The sequence below is a fragment of the Mirounga angustirostris genome, unplaced genomic scaffold, assembly GCF_029215605.1.
Source record: "Mirounga angustirostris isolate CCGP_5_RB_7025 unplaced genomic scaffold, mMirAng1.0.hap1 SCAF_12, whole genome shotgun sequence".
Taxonomy (NCBI): domain Eukaryota; kingdom Metazoa; phylum Chordata; class Mammalia; order Carnivora; family Phocidae; genus Mirounga; species Mirounga angustirostris.
Window position 1 is genome coordinate 5,235,852 of NW_026991720.1, and position 17,250 is coordinate 5,253,101.

The window sequence follows — 17,250 nt, forward strand, 5'->3', positions numbered from 1 at the left end:
CTTGCCCAGAGTCAGGTAGTAACTAGAATTTCCCAGAGTCAGGTAGTAACTAGAAGTAACTAGAACCAGATTCTGTGCTTTTGACTACAGAGCTGTTTGTGTCTCATGTCCAAGAGCCTTAACTAGACATGTTACCCCTGAAGTCATAATGATTTTGTTTGGATCATTTAGTTTCATTTATCTCTTGTGTATCTATTCTCCCACAGCTAATGTACAAGTAATTTGAATGATAATATGAGTTACTTAATATTTGTTAAACAAGTACAATTTACTCTACTATTTACTTTGACACTGTTGAGAAGAGGAAATGCATGCATTCTTTCTCTACTATAATAATGTATTTTTATACCTGTTTGGTTCGTGATAAGGTAACAGTCAGTAGCTTTGACGTCTTTTAATTTGCTTATTTCCAAACCCTATTGATTTAAATTAGCCCATATTGAATTTGGGAAATGCCTCCAAGCAATTTCACCCTACTTTGAAAATACAAGGAGAAATCAATTATTTACAAAGTTACCCAATTTCTTTTTTGGATAGGTATTGGTGGATTTATGGTACGGCAAAGAAGTCGAACTGGTCAAGGAAAAACAAAAAGATCTGTCATCAGAAAAGATTCCTCAGGCTCTATTTCTGAGCAGTTACCTAACAGAGATGATGGTATGGTACTGATTTTGTTGGATTTAACCCCCTTTTCTTGCTATCCCTATTGAAAAGAACCATCCTAAATAATGCTGCAGTCACAACCTTATTGCTTCTTATTGATCAAAGGATGTGAGTGCCTGTAGAGTTCATACCTATAATACAGAAATTAGGTTTGATAAGGAAAAGGTTTAAGTCCAGTAAAGTATATTCCTCTGAGATTTTTTTTTTTAACAACTTTTTGTTTTTCTTAAGTTAAATACAAACAGTGTAGGGACTGGATCACTTAGTTATACTAGGTGCTTCCCATTCATCTCACAAAAGGCATTTCTTTGCCTGTCTTAGCTCCTTGGTATAAAATTGGAGACTTTAGACTATTTTGTTGAAAGTCACAGGCTACTCCAACAATTTTTAACAAAGTTGTATAATATTTTAGAAATATGTCTTCCAATTAATATTCTGTCATCTTCACATAGATCTTCAAAGAAAGCTAAATCATTGCTTAAGTCATAGCTTGAGAATTGGTTCTAATGAACACATTGTGTGGGTATGGTCACAATCTGTATACTTTACGTATTTTAAACGCTTTCTGTAGGATGTGAAGGAAAGAGATGTTTTCAGCATGTGCTCTGATTAGAGTTCTTCCATTATTATGGGGTGGGGTTTTGACCTGTGAATTAATGAAAATTACAAATTGTGTTTTTGAAAGGAAGCACCAGATGGTTTTAAAGGAATTTCTAATATGATTTATTATGGCTGTAAGAAGCCCAAAGAAATGTGACCCGTTCAATGAGACTGGTTTTGTGTTTTCCATCTTTCTCTGTTGTCCTCTAATTTTAGTTCTGTTAGGTCAGTATTTTACCCTTCATCTGTGGCATCTGGAGTCATCTGTTGAGTGTTTATTGTATTATGCATTGTTTCCTTTTCTGAGTTGCCTTTTTAGTATTTTAACACTTTCTAGTTTCTCCTTACAGCTCACTCCCCCTCGTCTCAGCGCTCTGTTACTTCTGTGTGTCTAAGTGATGCACAGTATGAAGTATTAACACCTTTGCACATGTGATTCTCTTGTGTGTCTCTCCTGGCCCCTTCTCCTAGTGACTCATTTCATTGTATTTATTGTCTGAGATACATACATACACATAATATATTAAATTTTTTTTTTTTAAACCATGAGCTCATATTCTGTAGAACATTCTCTGAACTTTTTTGAGGACTGAACTGTAGGTGGCTTCTTTCAGAGAATATCTGCATCTGTTAACGCCAGGAACATGAGGAGCTGCTACCCCAGAACTTCTTTAGCTTAAAGGATTTAGCTTAAATTCTTGCTAAACTCTTGAAGTTTTTTGGTCCACCTGTGTTATAAATTCAGGTTTCTTACACATTAGGGCTATACTGAGTTTATGAACTCTCAGGGGAGATTTTCACTTTTTGCCTTTCTACCCAGCTCCAAATTCCATGACAAGATGACAAACAGTTTTCTTTGCTGTTGGTGGGGGGGGGGGGGAGGGGGAGGTGAGTGATGTATGGGGGAGGTGGGGGTTGGGAGGGTGTATTTCTTGTTAAACCAGCTCCGAGCATGGAATCCTTCAGGATCTCACCTTTATAGGAGGCACCTCTGGTTAATCTCTCTGCCTTGAGGGGAGAGGCTTTAAACTTTGTCTTCTAGTCCCCATTCCTCATGACGCTCTGAAAATTGGAGCTCAAGGTCACTGGATTTTAGCAAAATTTCAGAGAACTTTACTTAGTTTTTTGCTTATTTCTTTCTGTGGTTCCTGTTTTACTTAATTTTTGGTCTTTGAGGATTCTTTATTTTCTGGTAGATTACATTTAAAAAGATTGTTTAAAGAATGTTTATCCACCATTTGTAGTTTTCAGAAGAGTCAGTCCGCTTACATATTCTGGCAACAAAAGTGCCTGCATTGATTTTCAGAAGGGGTGTGCTATTTGCCTTGGGAATATGAGCCTGTCGTTTGATGGCTCACCTATCTGCTTTAAATAGTGTACTTACTTCTTTGCTAATTTCATAGATCAAAATTTTGTTTTCTTTCCATTTCTCTGATTGATTTTAAGATTGGGTATTCATAGCATGTTTATGAGTATATTTGTAGATAGTAATATATGTTTACAATATATATGTACTATAAAAACCTAATTTGCAATAAATCCCTGAACTTGGAATTGCTTAATTGAAGAACACACATTTTTGAAAAGACTTTTGTTGGCTATGCCCGAGGAACTCTCCAAAAGGTTGTTCCTGCTAAATTGCCTTTAGTAATATATATGAGTAGCCATTTCCCCCAGACTCATGAGCATTGTATATTTTCATTATTTTAATTTTTAACACAATGTTGATGTTAAAACAATTTGCTGCTTTGCGAGTAAGGAAATGCTCATTAAGAGACAATAGTAAATGGATATTGATACTAGATAGACATGCAGTGTATTTTTATGATAATTAAAGCTTGCTAGTAAACTTGCTTTGACATCTTTTTGTGAAAAACTTGTTTGTCAAGTCCTGCTGTACACGTTAAATTTACACAGTATTGTATGTCAGTTATATCTCAATAAAACTGGAGAGAAAAAAAGAAAAACCCCTTGTTTGTTTATATGGATCTGATTATATGTTGATAAGCTATAAAGTTACTTTGGGTGGATTTGTCTGAAAATTTTAAATACCACATACTTATAAATGTGATTACTTTTTCAGGCTGGAGTGAGCACTTACCAGATACTCTAGTTGATGAATCTGTTTCTGTTACTGAAAACACTGAAAAAATAAAGAAGAGATACCGAAAACGGAAAAATAAGCTTGAAGAAACTTTCCCTGCCTATTTACAAGTAATGCTTTGCTTTACATTGTATTGTGTAGTTGATTAACAAAAGAAATGTAATGTATTGAGTTTTTGAAAATGGTTTTGTTATTTTTGTTAATGTTTTACTTGTTTTAATTCGTGCTTTTACCTTTCAGAGGCCCACAAAAATTAACATTTACCTTTTTTGTGCCTTGATACTTTTCATAAAGTTCTTTTTTATCCCAGTTTTTCACTTCCAAATATTTCATAAGACATACAAGGACATTTTGAACTGGGGAAAGCTCATTCTTGTAAACCATTTGCACCTGTGTGCTCCCCAAACCCATGTCCCATGGACAGCTCCCTTTGCCAATACAGGTCAGGGTAATTATATTCACTGAATAAAGATCCTTTTTAGCAGCCAAGTTATAGCTTTAATAATTGTTTACCACTTTTAGAGGCCAGTGACCAAAGCTTTAAGTAGAATTGTTTTTGTTTTCTAAAATATACATCAGAAAAACATCCCTCAACATGAAGACATTGTTTACTAGGTATAGGCTGCATGAAAATAGAAATCTTTCTAGCTCATCTGTAAGCATGAAGTCACAGAAGAGTTCCAAACCCCATGATGTTGTACTGGAGAAGACCCGATATTAGAGATAGGACTGGGCTAGTCCTCTCTCTTCAGGTGTGGAAGTGGGTTTGGAGCGGACCATTATGGAGTGTCCATCTGGTCTGTTCCTTCTACAGTATAATGGCCTACAGAGTTACTGCTTTATTGCTTGAATCGTAGTTATTTTTTTTACCCTAATTTTTCCAGTTGGCTCTTACTGGTTTAAAAATACATTTCTGGGGCGCCTGGGTGGCTCAGTCGTTAAGCATCTGCCTTCGGCTCAGGTCATGGTCCCAGGGTCCTGGGATCGAGCCCCGCATCAGGCTCCCTGCTCGGCGGGAAGTGTGCTTCTCCCTCCTCCACTCCCCCTGCTTGTGTTCCCTCCCTTGCTGTCACTCTCTCTCTCTCTCTCTCTCTGTGTCACATAAATAAAAAAAAAATAAAATCTTTAAAAATAAATAAATAAAAATACATTTCCATTTAGCTAACATCCAGCTTCTTCAGTTTTCTCTTTTGATAATTAGAAGTATAAAAATCAAATGCTCATTTGAGTAACAAGTCATCTGTGTTTAATAAAACTTTTAAGTGTAGTTGTATGTAGTAATGTACATGAGTATAAATTTTTATTAGACAGCTAATACCTTAAGGGCAGTGTCCATTTTAGAGTTGAGTCTTTAAGGCTGGAGTCCTGGGTTTGAATACCACTCTGCTACCAGTTAGCGATGTGATCTCATTCTGCTCACCATCTCTGTGCCCCAGAAACGTTGAGAGATTGAACAGGAACTATGTGTGTAAATCACTTAACTTGTGCCATACATGTTGTCTTTCTTTAATAAATGTTTTATTTTCCCTGGGTTCCCTTCAAATACCCACTCAACTGTACCCCCTTTTTAACATTAATAATAGTCATTTTATTGGTCAGGAGATAACCCCCCTTGTTTAGATTATCTTTCATTGCATCCTTTTTGGTTCCTCTCATCCCCTCCCCCTCTCTTTTAATAATCCTTTCTTGGGAATATCTAACATGCTTCTCCACCTCCGCCTCCTCCTATTGAACCTTCTGTAAAGTGCAATATGTATTTAGGAAGCCTTTTTTAGCTGTTTATGAATATATGAAAACTGACCATTTTATACTTTGGAAAAGAGCTTTAAAAGTAGTGGATCTGATTTCCTAATTACCGCTATAATCTTAATCTGTTGAGCTGGATTGTTTCCTCTGGTGTACATCAGTAATACCTAACCTTTCTTTGGGCAGGGGGGTGTGAAGGAAACCTTTGTAATGCTCCTGTTTCTTGGGCATCTTGTGGTAGCCGTTGTATTTTCCCCCACTGATTGATGGAATACATAGTGATGAAAGCCCACAGGAATTCAGTAGCCATTTTCCAGTTTTTCTTTATTAATCTTAACAGTGTCAGGATAAACTATAAATAATTGTATAATCTACCCAATATTTATGTGGTCTCCTAAGGCCTAGTGCTGCTATGTGACCTTAGGAACCCTGGTAGTACATTTAAAATCCCCAGTTTGTTCTGGGAGTCACATTATCAAATCTGAAGCCATGTGGAGCCATTCCTTTATATAAAGTTAATAAAAAGCTATCAAATTAATAAGAATGTTACAGTTTTTTATAAATAGCATTAAAGTCTTCATGAGTCAAAGAAAAAGTGTCTTGCTAATCATGGTCTCAGACTTATACCAAAGGCATGAAATAAATGATCTCTAAAGTTCTAAGATGCTCTGCTATTCAGTATCTTTCCTAATGATAAAACCATCGCTCTTAAGAAGCAGACCATACTTTACCCGGTGCTCTAACTTCGCTGATTTTCAAATTTCTTTTTTGTAGTGAAACAGCTTGTTCATTTAAAAAATGTGAAAATTTCAAATCAAATATATCATACCTCTGTCGGACTTCACATACCTCCTTCCCCATCCCTTTGCAGAAGTTAGCATTGTTCACAGTTCGGTATTTATCTTTTCAGAACTTGTTTTATAATTTATTTTTGCATCGTGAGAGTAGTCTCGGTTTGTTTTTGATGTTTTGTTGGACACTCAACTTGCTTTCTTTTAATACTGTATTTTAAAGCTTTGCTTTGACAGCATAGCTCTAGATCCTTTTAAACAATTGATATGTTTTATAGTTTGGGTATCAGTAATTTGTTTAGTCATAATGCCTTTTGACAGACATTGAAGCTGCTTTCACTTGGTATTATAAAAATATATAAGGTGAACCTTTTCTGTATAGGTATCTTTGGCAAGAGTATATTAAATGTTGAGTTTCTGCAAAATTGTCCTCTGCAAAGGATCCTTTTTCTAGACAGAACCACCATACAGAAAATAGACTAGAACTTCTGCTCTGGTTGTTGGGTTGGGGGTGGGGGGTGGGGTCTCAAGGGCTTCCTTTTGTCCTCCTTATTGATCCTTGAGAAGTTTTGGAGAGATCCTCCAGTTGTAAGCAACTCAGCTTGAAACACTGGTCTCTAGGGTAGAGGAAATATATTGAAATAGAGAAATGTTAATATGAGTAAATGAATAAAAAGCCAAAAGTCTTTAATAGTAGTAAATTTTGTACACGTAGTATGGTTCAAATGACTATAAAAACCCTCTTTCAGATTTATATCATGTTAAGTCTTTAATGTGGTTATGTGAATCAATAGGAGGTTACTAAATCTACCTGAAGTATGTAAATATTAAAGCTGTAGATCAAACCCTTGTGCTATTCTCTGCAAGTAATCTATAAATATTAATAATATTCATGAAGCCTTAGTTTTTCTTATAATACGTATTAAAGTGCCAATAGTATTATAAATTTATCAGTTTTTAAATTTAATTGTTGCCTAATCTGGAATTACTGGATTATTATATTGCAGTTCCTAGAAACACATTTGACATAATTATGTGGTTTTATTTGCATAATTTGTCTCTAGTAAAATGACAAAAAGATCTTTTAAAATAAGGGGAAATCTGTATAAAGCAATTGACAGGTTATTTCTATATTGTTCATATAGTTCTGTATTCAATTTCTGTATTCTTGAATACCAAGATTAGCAAGACACTTTCTTTGACTCATGAAGACTTTAATGCTATTTATAAAAAACTGTAACATTCTTATGTTTTTGTGTTATTTCTGCCTTCTTGTCAGAAATGGCAGAATTACCTGTTAGCATTTTAGAGTTTTATAACTAAATCAATCATTTTCATATGTGCTTATCTTTATCTAGGAAGCTTTCTTCGGAAAGGATCTTCTAGATACAAGTAGACAAAACAAGCTAAGTTTAGATAATCTATCAGAAGATACAGCTCAGCTTTCATATAAAACAAACATGAACACAACTTTCTTGGATCCTTCCTTAGATCCACTACTTAGTTCATCCTCAACTCCAGCAAAACCTGGAACTCACGGTATGTGGAATAATTTACAGATACCTTCTTTATCACATGACATTTGTATTGCTTGTAATTAAACTTTTGAAATGCTTTAGTTTGGCCTCATGCATTTTAAATGTTAGCCTCTTTGAAGTATAATATGCATTCAGTAAATGCAACTATTTTGAGTGGATAGGTTTATAGGATTTGGCAAATAAATTTATCTATGTAACTGCCACCAAAATTAAGGGTTGCAGAGGAGAATGTTCAGTTTATAATATGCTAAGGATAATGTAAGGAGGTGTAATTTTGCCATAGTCGGTGAGTAATAAATGTAATAATCTTTGACTTAAGTGAGATAGATTTTTGTTAATTACATGACCCAAAGAAATTCAAAAGAGGGGGGAAAAGAATGCTGTAGCTGGGAACTTGCTGACAGACTGTGTTAATTCAATGAAATATATTGTGTTAGATCACAGTTTCTTACTACTTACAGTTTGGGCCAGATGCACCTTTGTTGGAGGGAGGCCCTGTGGTGCATTGTGGGATACTTGGCAGCATCTCTCTCAAGAGCATCTCCAGATACTGCCAATTGTCCCTTGCAAAACCGCCCCTGATTGAGAACCACTACCTAGGTATAGTGAATGTGGGAACTGTTTAGAATCAGGGAAAGGTATGAGAACTTAATACATTTATAAAGTGATATTAATGTCAACAAGGCTCTAGGAGTTTAACTAGTTCAGTATGTAGGAGTTGTGATCACAGAGTTTCTTCCCCACGTCTAGATTTTTATCTACTATCAGTTATAAATTAATGTTTTTCTGACAAGCTTCCTTTTTACCATTGATTACTTTTTTTTAACTCAGTGAGTTTTATAAACTCAATTTGTAAAATAATCTTAAGGTGACTTTTTACTGAGAGATGACTTTTGATATATTACAGCTCCATTTATTTGGCATTACCCTGGATTGACATATAGGCTTTTATTTTAACTTCTCAAAATAATTAGAAGCAGTCTTACCCGCTCTTATACACATGCAAGATGTCTAGTCTTTGTTATTGTTGGCAATGGGGAAAACACTGATCTAAAGGCCATGCTTTTTGTTTATCTTAGCAGATGATTTTACTTTTACTTAAATTCTGTTGCTTTAAGTGCTTACCTCCTCTTATCCATGTCAATATATTGTTAATATATAGCAAAAGACTTGTGGATCCTTCAAACAGTATCTTACTGTGAAGAATATCTTACTGTGAAAATTTTGACTAGCCATTTAAAAACTTAACTAGAACTTATTTGCACTTGAGTTTTTATAAGGAAGAGAACTGAGGTTGGACAGAAGGCATATTGTGGCAGGAAAAACATTGATAAATTCACAAAACTGCAGAGAATGGTTCAGTGGTGAAGCCAGAATGTGGAGGACTAGAACAGCACCTGTTCCAATACCCAGGCTAAATGGGACATTCTCTGCAGCCGAACTACTCTGGCCTTTCTAACGGGGAAACTTTCAAGTAGCAGCTTGTTGTTGTATTTCATTCAGTATAATCTATCACATCAGTTCTAATGATTTGTTGGTAAGATAGAAAAATCCCTTTCTTCAGGTAGGGGTGAACTTTTAAAACATTTTTGAAAAAATGTTAGTTGTAATTTATGTAGTAGAATTCCATTGGTTTCATACACACACACACACACACACGCACGCACTAAGTGCCTGAAAGAATTCAGATTTTTTTTCCCCTTAAAGTGTCTAGAGATATACTATTGAAGTAATTTTATTTCCCTAAAAACTTTACAAATATTTGGCACTTAATTTACATTAGTGTTTGGTTTGAAAAATTATAGTATTCTTTTTTTTTTTTTTTTAAAGATTTTATTTATTTATTTGACAGAGAGATAGAGAGCACAAGTAGGCAGAGAGAGAGGGAGAAGCAGACTCTCCACTGAGCAGGGAACCTGACGCGGGGCTCGATCCCAGGACCCCGGGATCATGACCTGAGCCGAAGGCAGCCGCTTAACTGACTGAGCCACCCAGGCGCCCCAAATTATAGTATTCTTATGTATGGATTCTGTTTGAGAAGTATATGTTTAATGGGACAAGACTATTTGTGTCTTATAGGGATATTTGATCTAGGATCTTACGAGTATTTTATGTCTCCCCCCCCTTTAAAGTAAAAACACAGTTGACATAGATTAAAAAATGCAGATGTTTCTTAAGTGACTAATATAATTATTAAAGCTAGCCTATTGTCTTACTGATGAGTCCAGAAGTCAACTTTGGAGTCCTCCTTGACTCTTTATTATCTCACACTTCACAGTGGATACATCCACAAATTTGTCTCTGTCTTCAAAATGTAGCCCAAAGTCAACCATGTCTTACCTCCGCTCTCCCGCCTGCCCCAGAGTGCTCGCTGTCGCCCCCTCTTAGACAGCAGCGGCTTCTGGAACTGATCTCCAGGCCTCCCCTGCTGCCAACACTCCCTACGCCCACCTCCCCCAGTCTGTTCTACACCTGGAAGCCAGCGCTTTCCCTTTCAGATATCACTCCTATCCCTTCTAGCCATCAGCCTTCCAACAAGTTCCCATGCTGCTTCATATTTCAGTATAAAGCTCAGTCTTCACCACGACTTGTAAAACCATACATAATCTCACTTAGCTGCCTTTTATTTCCAGCACTCCTTCCCTTCATTACTGCAGTCAACCACACTGACCACACTTGGCAAAACCCTAACTGCTCCCGTCTTTCCATCTGCTTTTCCCTTTGCCTGGAGTGTTCTCTCCATCTTTATGCATATTACTCCCTTATTTCATTTACATTTATCCTTGGTCATGTCCTTTAAAAGGTCTTCCCTGACGACTCTATCTAATACTTTATCATCTCCACCTCTTATTCTTAATCCTTTGTCTTTACTGTTACCTTTCTAGCACTTACACTGCAATCATTTATTTGCTAACCTCTCTGAGAAAGTAAACAAAGTAGGCATGCACTTTGTTATAGTTATTCTGAATTCCCAGTGGCTGGAACAATGCCTGTTAACATAATCCATAGACATAATTCTGTGGGTACTGAAATATTTTTTGAATAAGTTGAGTGAATGATTAATCAGTATTAAGATCAAAGTTGGAACTGGGCATCTAACTAGATGGTACCTACTTTATATTTTACAAGGAATTTCTAAATAATGCATTTGACTTTGATATTTATCTTCTGTATTTTATTTTCTAGATGTCACTTTTAGAGATGCCACTTTCTTAATGCATTTTTTTTTTTGCTTTCTTATAGCATTCTATTTCACTTTTATTGCCTTTATTTCTCTTATTGGTCTTTATTTTAAATTTTATTTTATTGTTAATGAACAGTCACAAAACAAAAATAGTCTTAATTTTTAATGTTTTGTTATTCAAAACATTGGTGTGTGTTTTCTTTGAAAAATTCCTTACTTTAGAAGTAATAATCTTATGATTCTAGCACTTAACTCAGCATCTCCGGTAGTCTAGATGTTTAGTGAATGGTTGAATGAGTGAGTGTGTTTTAGAACTTAATGTCTAGGACAATATTGAGACTTTAAAAATATACTTGCTATGCTTAGGTACGACTGATGACCCCTTAGCTGATATTTCTGAAGTCTTAAACACAGATGATGACATTCTTGGAATAATTTCAGATGACCTTGCAAAATCAGTTGATCATTCAGGTATATATGTCTATATTTGTCTAGTGTCTGTTTTATGATAACGATGAGGTGTGTGTGTGTGTGTGTGTGTGTGTGTAACAAGTTTAGTCTTTTCTCTGAAACGGAAAGAAAGTTTGTTTTGGCTTTGTCAAAGAACTCATCATTTTATTTGATCTACCTCAACTTTTCTGCTTTAGGAGAGGAAATAGCAAGTTAATTTCTGTTGTCTTTCTAATTGCATCAAACTTAAGGCTTGTTGCCCTACAGTCTTGCTGTATCTTGTTTCTTCTTTTGTTTGCATTGCTCCTCACTTCCCACCCCTGTGGTAATCATCCATTTTATTTGGTTTGGGTCTTGTAGGTCTTGATTTATGCACTTTCCAGGTTGAGAGCTCACCTTTTCCATTTGGTAAGAAACTGAGCAATGGATGACGGCTGACTAGAAGTAGTCTTTTTTTATAGTGATTTCAGCTGAAACAACCTGTAGGTGCATGCATATTGTTATAGCGCTAATTTGTCACTAATCCATACTTGCTTTTCCCTTTGTGCGTGCAGCTAAAGCATGGTACAGCTGTGCTGTGCTTTGGATGACTTTATCAGTAGTTTTTTTTTTTAAGTGATGATTTTATTCTTCTTAATATGTAATTTATAATATTACCCACATGTTATAGAGTTAGTTCCTAATACAAGATCATATAAGGGCAGACTAAATTTTAGTTTTTAATAGTAGTAATTTTGAGAGAGCATGATAAAGTAGATGGTAGACCACTTTTAAATGTGATTTTTGCCTGAAAACCAATTTGTATGAAATAAACCATGTTACATTATAAACATAATCTGTATCTTGTTTTGTGACTACAGAGTATTTCCAAAATATGATCTGTAGTTGAAATTATTCACAAAAGGACAATGTTTACTAAACATTGAGAATTTTACAGCATTTCATTAATTTATGTGAAAGTCTATCCCTCCTTTGTCACACACCATAGGTGATAGTTGAACTGTACATTGGAAACCACTGTTTTTCAAGCTAAGGCAATCACTTACACCTTAAATACTGTATATTGAATCTTCTTATAGATTACTATATTAATGATGTAGTGCTTATTTTTGTGGAAGTTTAGAACCAGGTGTGTTCTTCTATTCCTCAGGAAATGTATTTACTTCGATTAAAATATAACTTTAAGTGGCACCTAAGTTTACAAATACATTGTGCCTGATTTTTACTGATTGACTATTCAAATTGATATAAGAACCATGATTAATTTATAATTACAAACTTTTCATTGCTCTATTTTAATCATATTGTTGTGTATTAATGAGAGTAAATAGTGCTGTGCATTTTACGTGAATATTCAGAATTTACTTGTAATCTGTTTACTTTGCTCCTCTAGCTGGAATAGATATTGGTCCTGTCGCTGATGATCCGTCCTCTTTGCCTCAGCCAAGTGTCAATCCGAGTTCACGACCATTAAGTGAAGAGCAGCTAGATGGAATCCTCAGTCCTGAGCTAGACAAAATGGTCACAGATGGTAAAATATTTGCCCTACATCTAGGCTTTCTAAAAGACATGAGTAAATATGATTTTCAAAGATTTTTGCATGCTTCTTAATAATTTAACTTCTCTTCTGATCATTTCTGTGTCAAATGCTATTTTGTGTCAGTACGCTGAAATGGTAGTTGTTAATATTTGTGTTTCTTTATTTTATCCTAGGAGCAATTCTTGGAAAGTTATATAAAATTCCAGGTATTTGTGTTCTTTCTGTATTTCGAGTTTATGAAAATGGCATTCCATCTACTTTGGCTCTGATAGTCTTTTATTTTAATCTTACTATCACTGTAATTCTGTCTCACAGAGCTTGGAGGGAAGGATGTCGAAGACTTGTTTACTGCTGTGCTTAGTCCTGCGACCACTCAGCCGGCTGCGTTACCACAGCCTCCCCCACCCCCAGTGCCTCAGCTGGTGCCCATACACAGTCAGGGTATGTCACCTCTAGAAAAGTTTTGTAAGTACGCTCATGCAGCATATGTGCCTTCGCTAAAGCAAATTAGCCTTGTCCCTTAGAAACAATGTATATAAACTGATAGGAGAAAACCCTCTTTTATGGCAGTGGAACAATACTTCGTCTGAATTTATCTCATTCACCTATCTCCGTGAACTTCCCCAGCCCTCTGTGATCCTTTGTCACCAGAGTTCTTTCGCTCTCTTTACTGGCAGTGGGGAGAACAGTGCCTCCCTGCTTCCCTTCACCAGTCTGGCTCCCCTTCACTCAGCCCTTCCTGCACACACGTTTGGAGAATGACCCCCCTCCCGCCCCTCCCCACACCTGACTGCCTGGTCTTGGCTTCCCTTTCCTTTCCTGAGTCAGTAGATCACCACCTGCACACCCAGCCCCGTCTTTCCACTGCGGCAGGGAGCACAGATATGATGCCTGTTTGGGTAGTTACAGTTTTTCCTTCAGACTGTGAGGTCCTTGAAGGCTAGGGTCATGTCCTCCCCATCACTGTCTACTCTGCCATGGAGTGTGTGTACAGCACATCCTTTCAGAGTAAATCTGCCACCTTTCTCCACTGTCAACTTCAAATCTCTAATTTTGTGGAAATCTGCCTTCTTTGTTTGATGAGTTTTCTTCTACCTACTTGTAACTAGTTGCCAGATAAGTTTAAGGCTTTAATTTCTCTGTGTTTCTGGAGAGCTGAAATTGGACAACCTAGACTTAAAATTTGTGGAGGTAGGTGAGGAGAGCGCCACGGGGGTGGGAATCCCCCGTCGGGGTGGTTGGAGTCCTGTGGGGTGGTGTGGGTCTTTGGCGATTCGAGCATAGAGTCATGTCTCTATATCCTGTTGTCACTGCTTCATGATATACTGAATTAAGTAATTTAATGATACTTTTATAAACCCTTACACTGTTTTTGTATAAGTGCTGAAATATGCAAATAATTTAATGTTATCTTTACTACCAATTTTATGTATACATGAAAAATGTCATAATGCACATAATTAAGATATTTTCATTTCTGCCAGTTTAGCCTCTAAACATAAATTTACCTTGATTTTTGCTAGACTAAACATGTGATTTACATTTGGATAAAACAGACTCATCATAAGTGCTTCTTGTCTTAATTGTTCCCGTATGTTTTCTTAATGATTAAGAATGCAACACTTCAGTATTTCTCTTCTCAACATATTAACCAAAAACCCCTATCTTCATGTTTTCTGAAATGGAAAGTATATATTTTAGAAATCAAATCAGTTAAAGATGCATTTTTTTTTTTTTTTTTTTTTTTTGAGAGAGAGAGAGAGCGCATGCACGGGCAGGGGGTTAGGGTAGGAGCAGAGGGAAAGGGGGAGAGAGAGAGAATCTTAAGCAGGCTGTACACCCAGAGCATAGCCTGGTGTGGGGCTCAGTCTCATGACCCTGAGATCATGACCTGAGCTGAAATCAAGAATCGGATGCTTAACCGACTGAGCCACCCAAGGCACCCCAAAGATTCAATTTTTTAAAAAGATTTATTTGGGCGCCTGGGTGGCTCAGTTGGTTAAGCGACTGCCCTCGGCTCAGGTCATGATCCTGGAGTCCCAGGATCGAGTCCCGCATCAGGCTCCCTGCTAGGCAGGGAGTCTGCTTCTCCCGCTGACCCTCCCCCCTCTCATGCTCTCTCTATCTCATTCTCTCTCAAATAAATGAATAAAATCTTTAAAATAAAAATAAAAATAAAATAAAACAATAAATAAATAAAAAGATTTATTTATTTTAGAGAGCAAGTGAGAGAGAGAAGGGGCAGAGGGAGAGAGAGAGAATCCTAAGCAGGCTCCATGCCCAGTGCGGAGCCCGATGCAAGGCTTGATCTTACAACCCTGAGATCAGGACCCAAGCCGAAATCAAGAGGCAGAGACTCAACCAATTACACCACCCAGGTGCCCCAAGATACGTTTTTTAATAAACGATCTTATTATCATTATTTAAATCCTTTCACAGTGTAGGCTCATTTTTGAAAGGTTTTGAAGGAATGCCTTTGTCTTGTTAGATGCTTATGTGTAATACAAAGATGAGTGAGACTGCCGACCCAAAGGAGTTTATAATCCTAGTATTGTAGACTTTCAGGTATATAGCTAATTTATATCATAGTTGACCATGATTCAAGTAGAACCTTAAGAGTCATTAAGATTTCAAGTCATGTTTCAAAGAATAATAATTCTTTCTTAAGAACAAAGCGTGATCAGGCCACATACACAGTGGCACATAGATACTCAATAATGGCAACTTGAACATTTTCCAGAGCAAAGGAGAAGAGTAAGTGGGTGGTGTTTAAGGAGCAAAAGTAGAAAATGCACATTGGGTCGAGATTGTATGTAAATGGCTGTGAAAATAGACAGTGGCAGTTGGCCTTTTCTTCTGCAGATTTTTTGCTTAGAGCCATCCAAGATCTCCCACCAGTGAAATGACCTGATGGGTCACACATTTTGGCAAGGTCCCACTGCTGTCAGTATTGGAAATGAATTTGAGACAACAAGGGTTGTACTAATGAGTTTATTGTGGTTGGGACTAAGTGAAAGTTCGGGTTCCATGCATGTAAATATATATGCAGTGCTAAGTGAAAGAAGCAATGGATATGAGAGACAGTGATGTTAGAATACGTAGGACTCTGCTACTGAATGGCTGTAAGATACAGGGAAAGGTGGGACACAAAGTGAATTAGACTGTATGTGAGCCAGGCTTGCCTACAGATAATCAGGCTATAAACTAGAAACACGGAACAGAGAGGAGAGAGAGAGAGAGAGTGTGTGTGTGTGTGTATTAGAGGGCAGTGGAAATGTAACATTTAGTTTTAGACCATCGTTAGTTTGTTAGAAATGGGACATATACATTGTTCTGACTTACAGGCAGACTTACTTGCAGTTGTTCAAGGCTATATATAGGTGGAAATTTATAAATTGTGTGTGGGGTGGCACTAGTTGGAGTTGTGGGAAGGGTGAGATTTCTTAAGAGAGCACACTGCTGTAGAGTATAGAATCTTGAAGGACTCTTTAATTAAATGTGATGAGTTACATGCTTAACTCACTGGTTTATCTTAGATAATGCAATTATATGTTCCTTTTCTTTTTCCTTTTTAAGGGTTAGGTGAAAGTGAAAAAACAGTGATGGAGACTGCATGAGAGGCATAGGATCTTAGAGATGAGGATCGTTAGAGATAGGTTATAAAGTCAGGTAGGATGAGTGCTTGAAAGATGTTTCATTGGACAGTAAAATTGTTGGAAATCTTCCATAGAGTAACTTCAGTAAGAGTGGTTAAGGAAGGATGCCAGAATGTAATGTCAGCAGTAATACAGAAGGTCAGAAAGTGGAGAAGGGAAATTTCAAGATTGAGATAGAGTAACTTGAAATCACTTTAGCTGAAGGTTAAGTGAAGTAACTTTTCTGTCATTAGTATGATTCATGCCTTGAGAAAGATTACTTTTATAAGCTGGTAACATCAGGTTGAGTTGTATGGTAGACGAGAGAGAGAGACAGAGACAGAGAGAGACACCACTTCTTAATTAAAATAGTAATAAAGGAAAAATGCTTTGCATTTACTTCTGTGTCCTTGCACAAGTGATTTAACCTCTGGGTCTTTGCTTCAAAGGAGCTACATGTAATAACCCATTTCCCAGGTGGTTGTGAGGATCAAAGAGTTAATACATATAAAGCTTTCAGAACAGTGCCTGGTATATAGTGAAGTGCTTAATAGGCTATTATTATGAACGGTTTTGATATGGTCATGTTGTGGTTAAGATAGTGCTGATGTGGATCACATTGTCATTACCAATAAAGAAGCTTTTGTTTATCTTAATTACATGAAGGACATTTGACATTCTTCAGTCAAACCTCATATTCCTTAATGGAAACTACTTTCCATTGAAACTGAAAATAGAGGTAACATTCTACTTGGAAGAAAAGCAGAAATGTTGCTTCCTAATCTCATCCTTGAAGTGAACATAGATGTCCTGAGACACTTGTCACTGTAGTATTCTGATCCAGTGGGCCCAGCTCTGCCATTTAGTAGAATAAGCCCTAATTTGGAAGTCAGATAGCTCTTAGAAGTCCTTGAGACAAAATCCTGAAAACAGACCTCCTGGTAGTCAGCCCCAGTATCCTCACATAGGAACTGGAGCTGTCTATCCTCAGAGTTGTTC

At 36.7% G+C, this 17,250-nt stretch overlaps 1 protein-coding gene across 12 annotated transcripts in view; it reads left to right on the forward strand.

The window, feature by feature from the left end:
• Window positions 1-17,250, forward strand: part of KMT2C (lysine methyltransferase 2C) — a 270,063-nt gene that overhangs the window by 201,685 nt on the left and 51,128 nt on the right. For 8 of the 12 annotated variants that reach the window (XM_064575699.1, XM_064575698.1, XM_064575700.1 and 5 more), the window contains 8 exons: window positions 538-657; window positions 3,347-3,477; window positions 7,263-7,443; window positions 10,993-11,097; window positions 11,437-11,484; window positions 12,470-12,607; window positions 12,790-12,822; window positions 12,932-13,081. In XM_064575699.1, the coding sequence (XP_064431769.1) occupies window positions 538-657; window positions 3,347-3,477; window positions 7,263-7,443; window positions 10,993-11,097; window positions 11,437-11,484; window positions 12,470-12,607; window positions 12,790-12,822; window positions 12,932-13,081 (906 nt within the window). The remainder of the gene's footprint in view (window positions 1-537; window positions 658-3,346; window positions 3,478-7,262; window positions 7,444-10,992; window positions 11,098-11,436; window positions 11,485-12,469; window positions 12,608-12,789; window positions 12,823-12,931; window positions 13,082-17,250) is intronic. The other 4 variants (XM_064575701.1, XM_054505147.2, XM_045864008.3 and 1 more) reach the window with 3 other exon arrangements.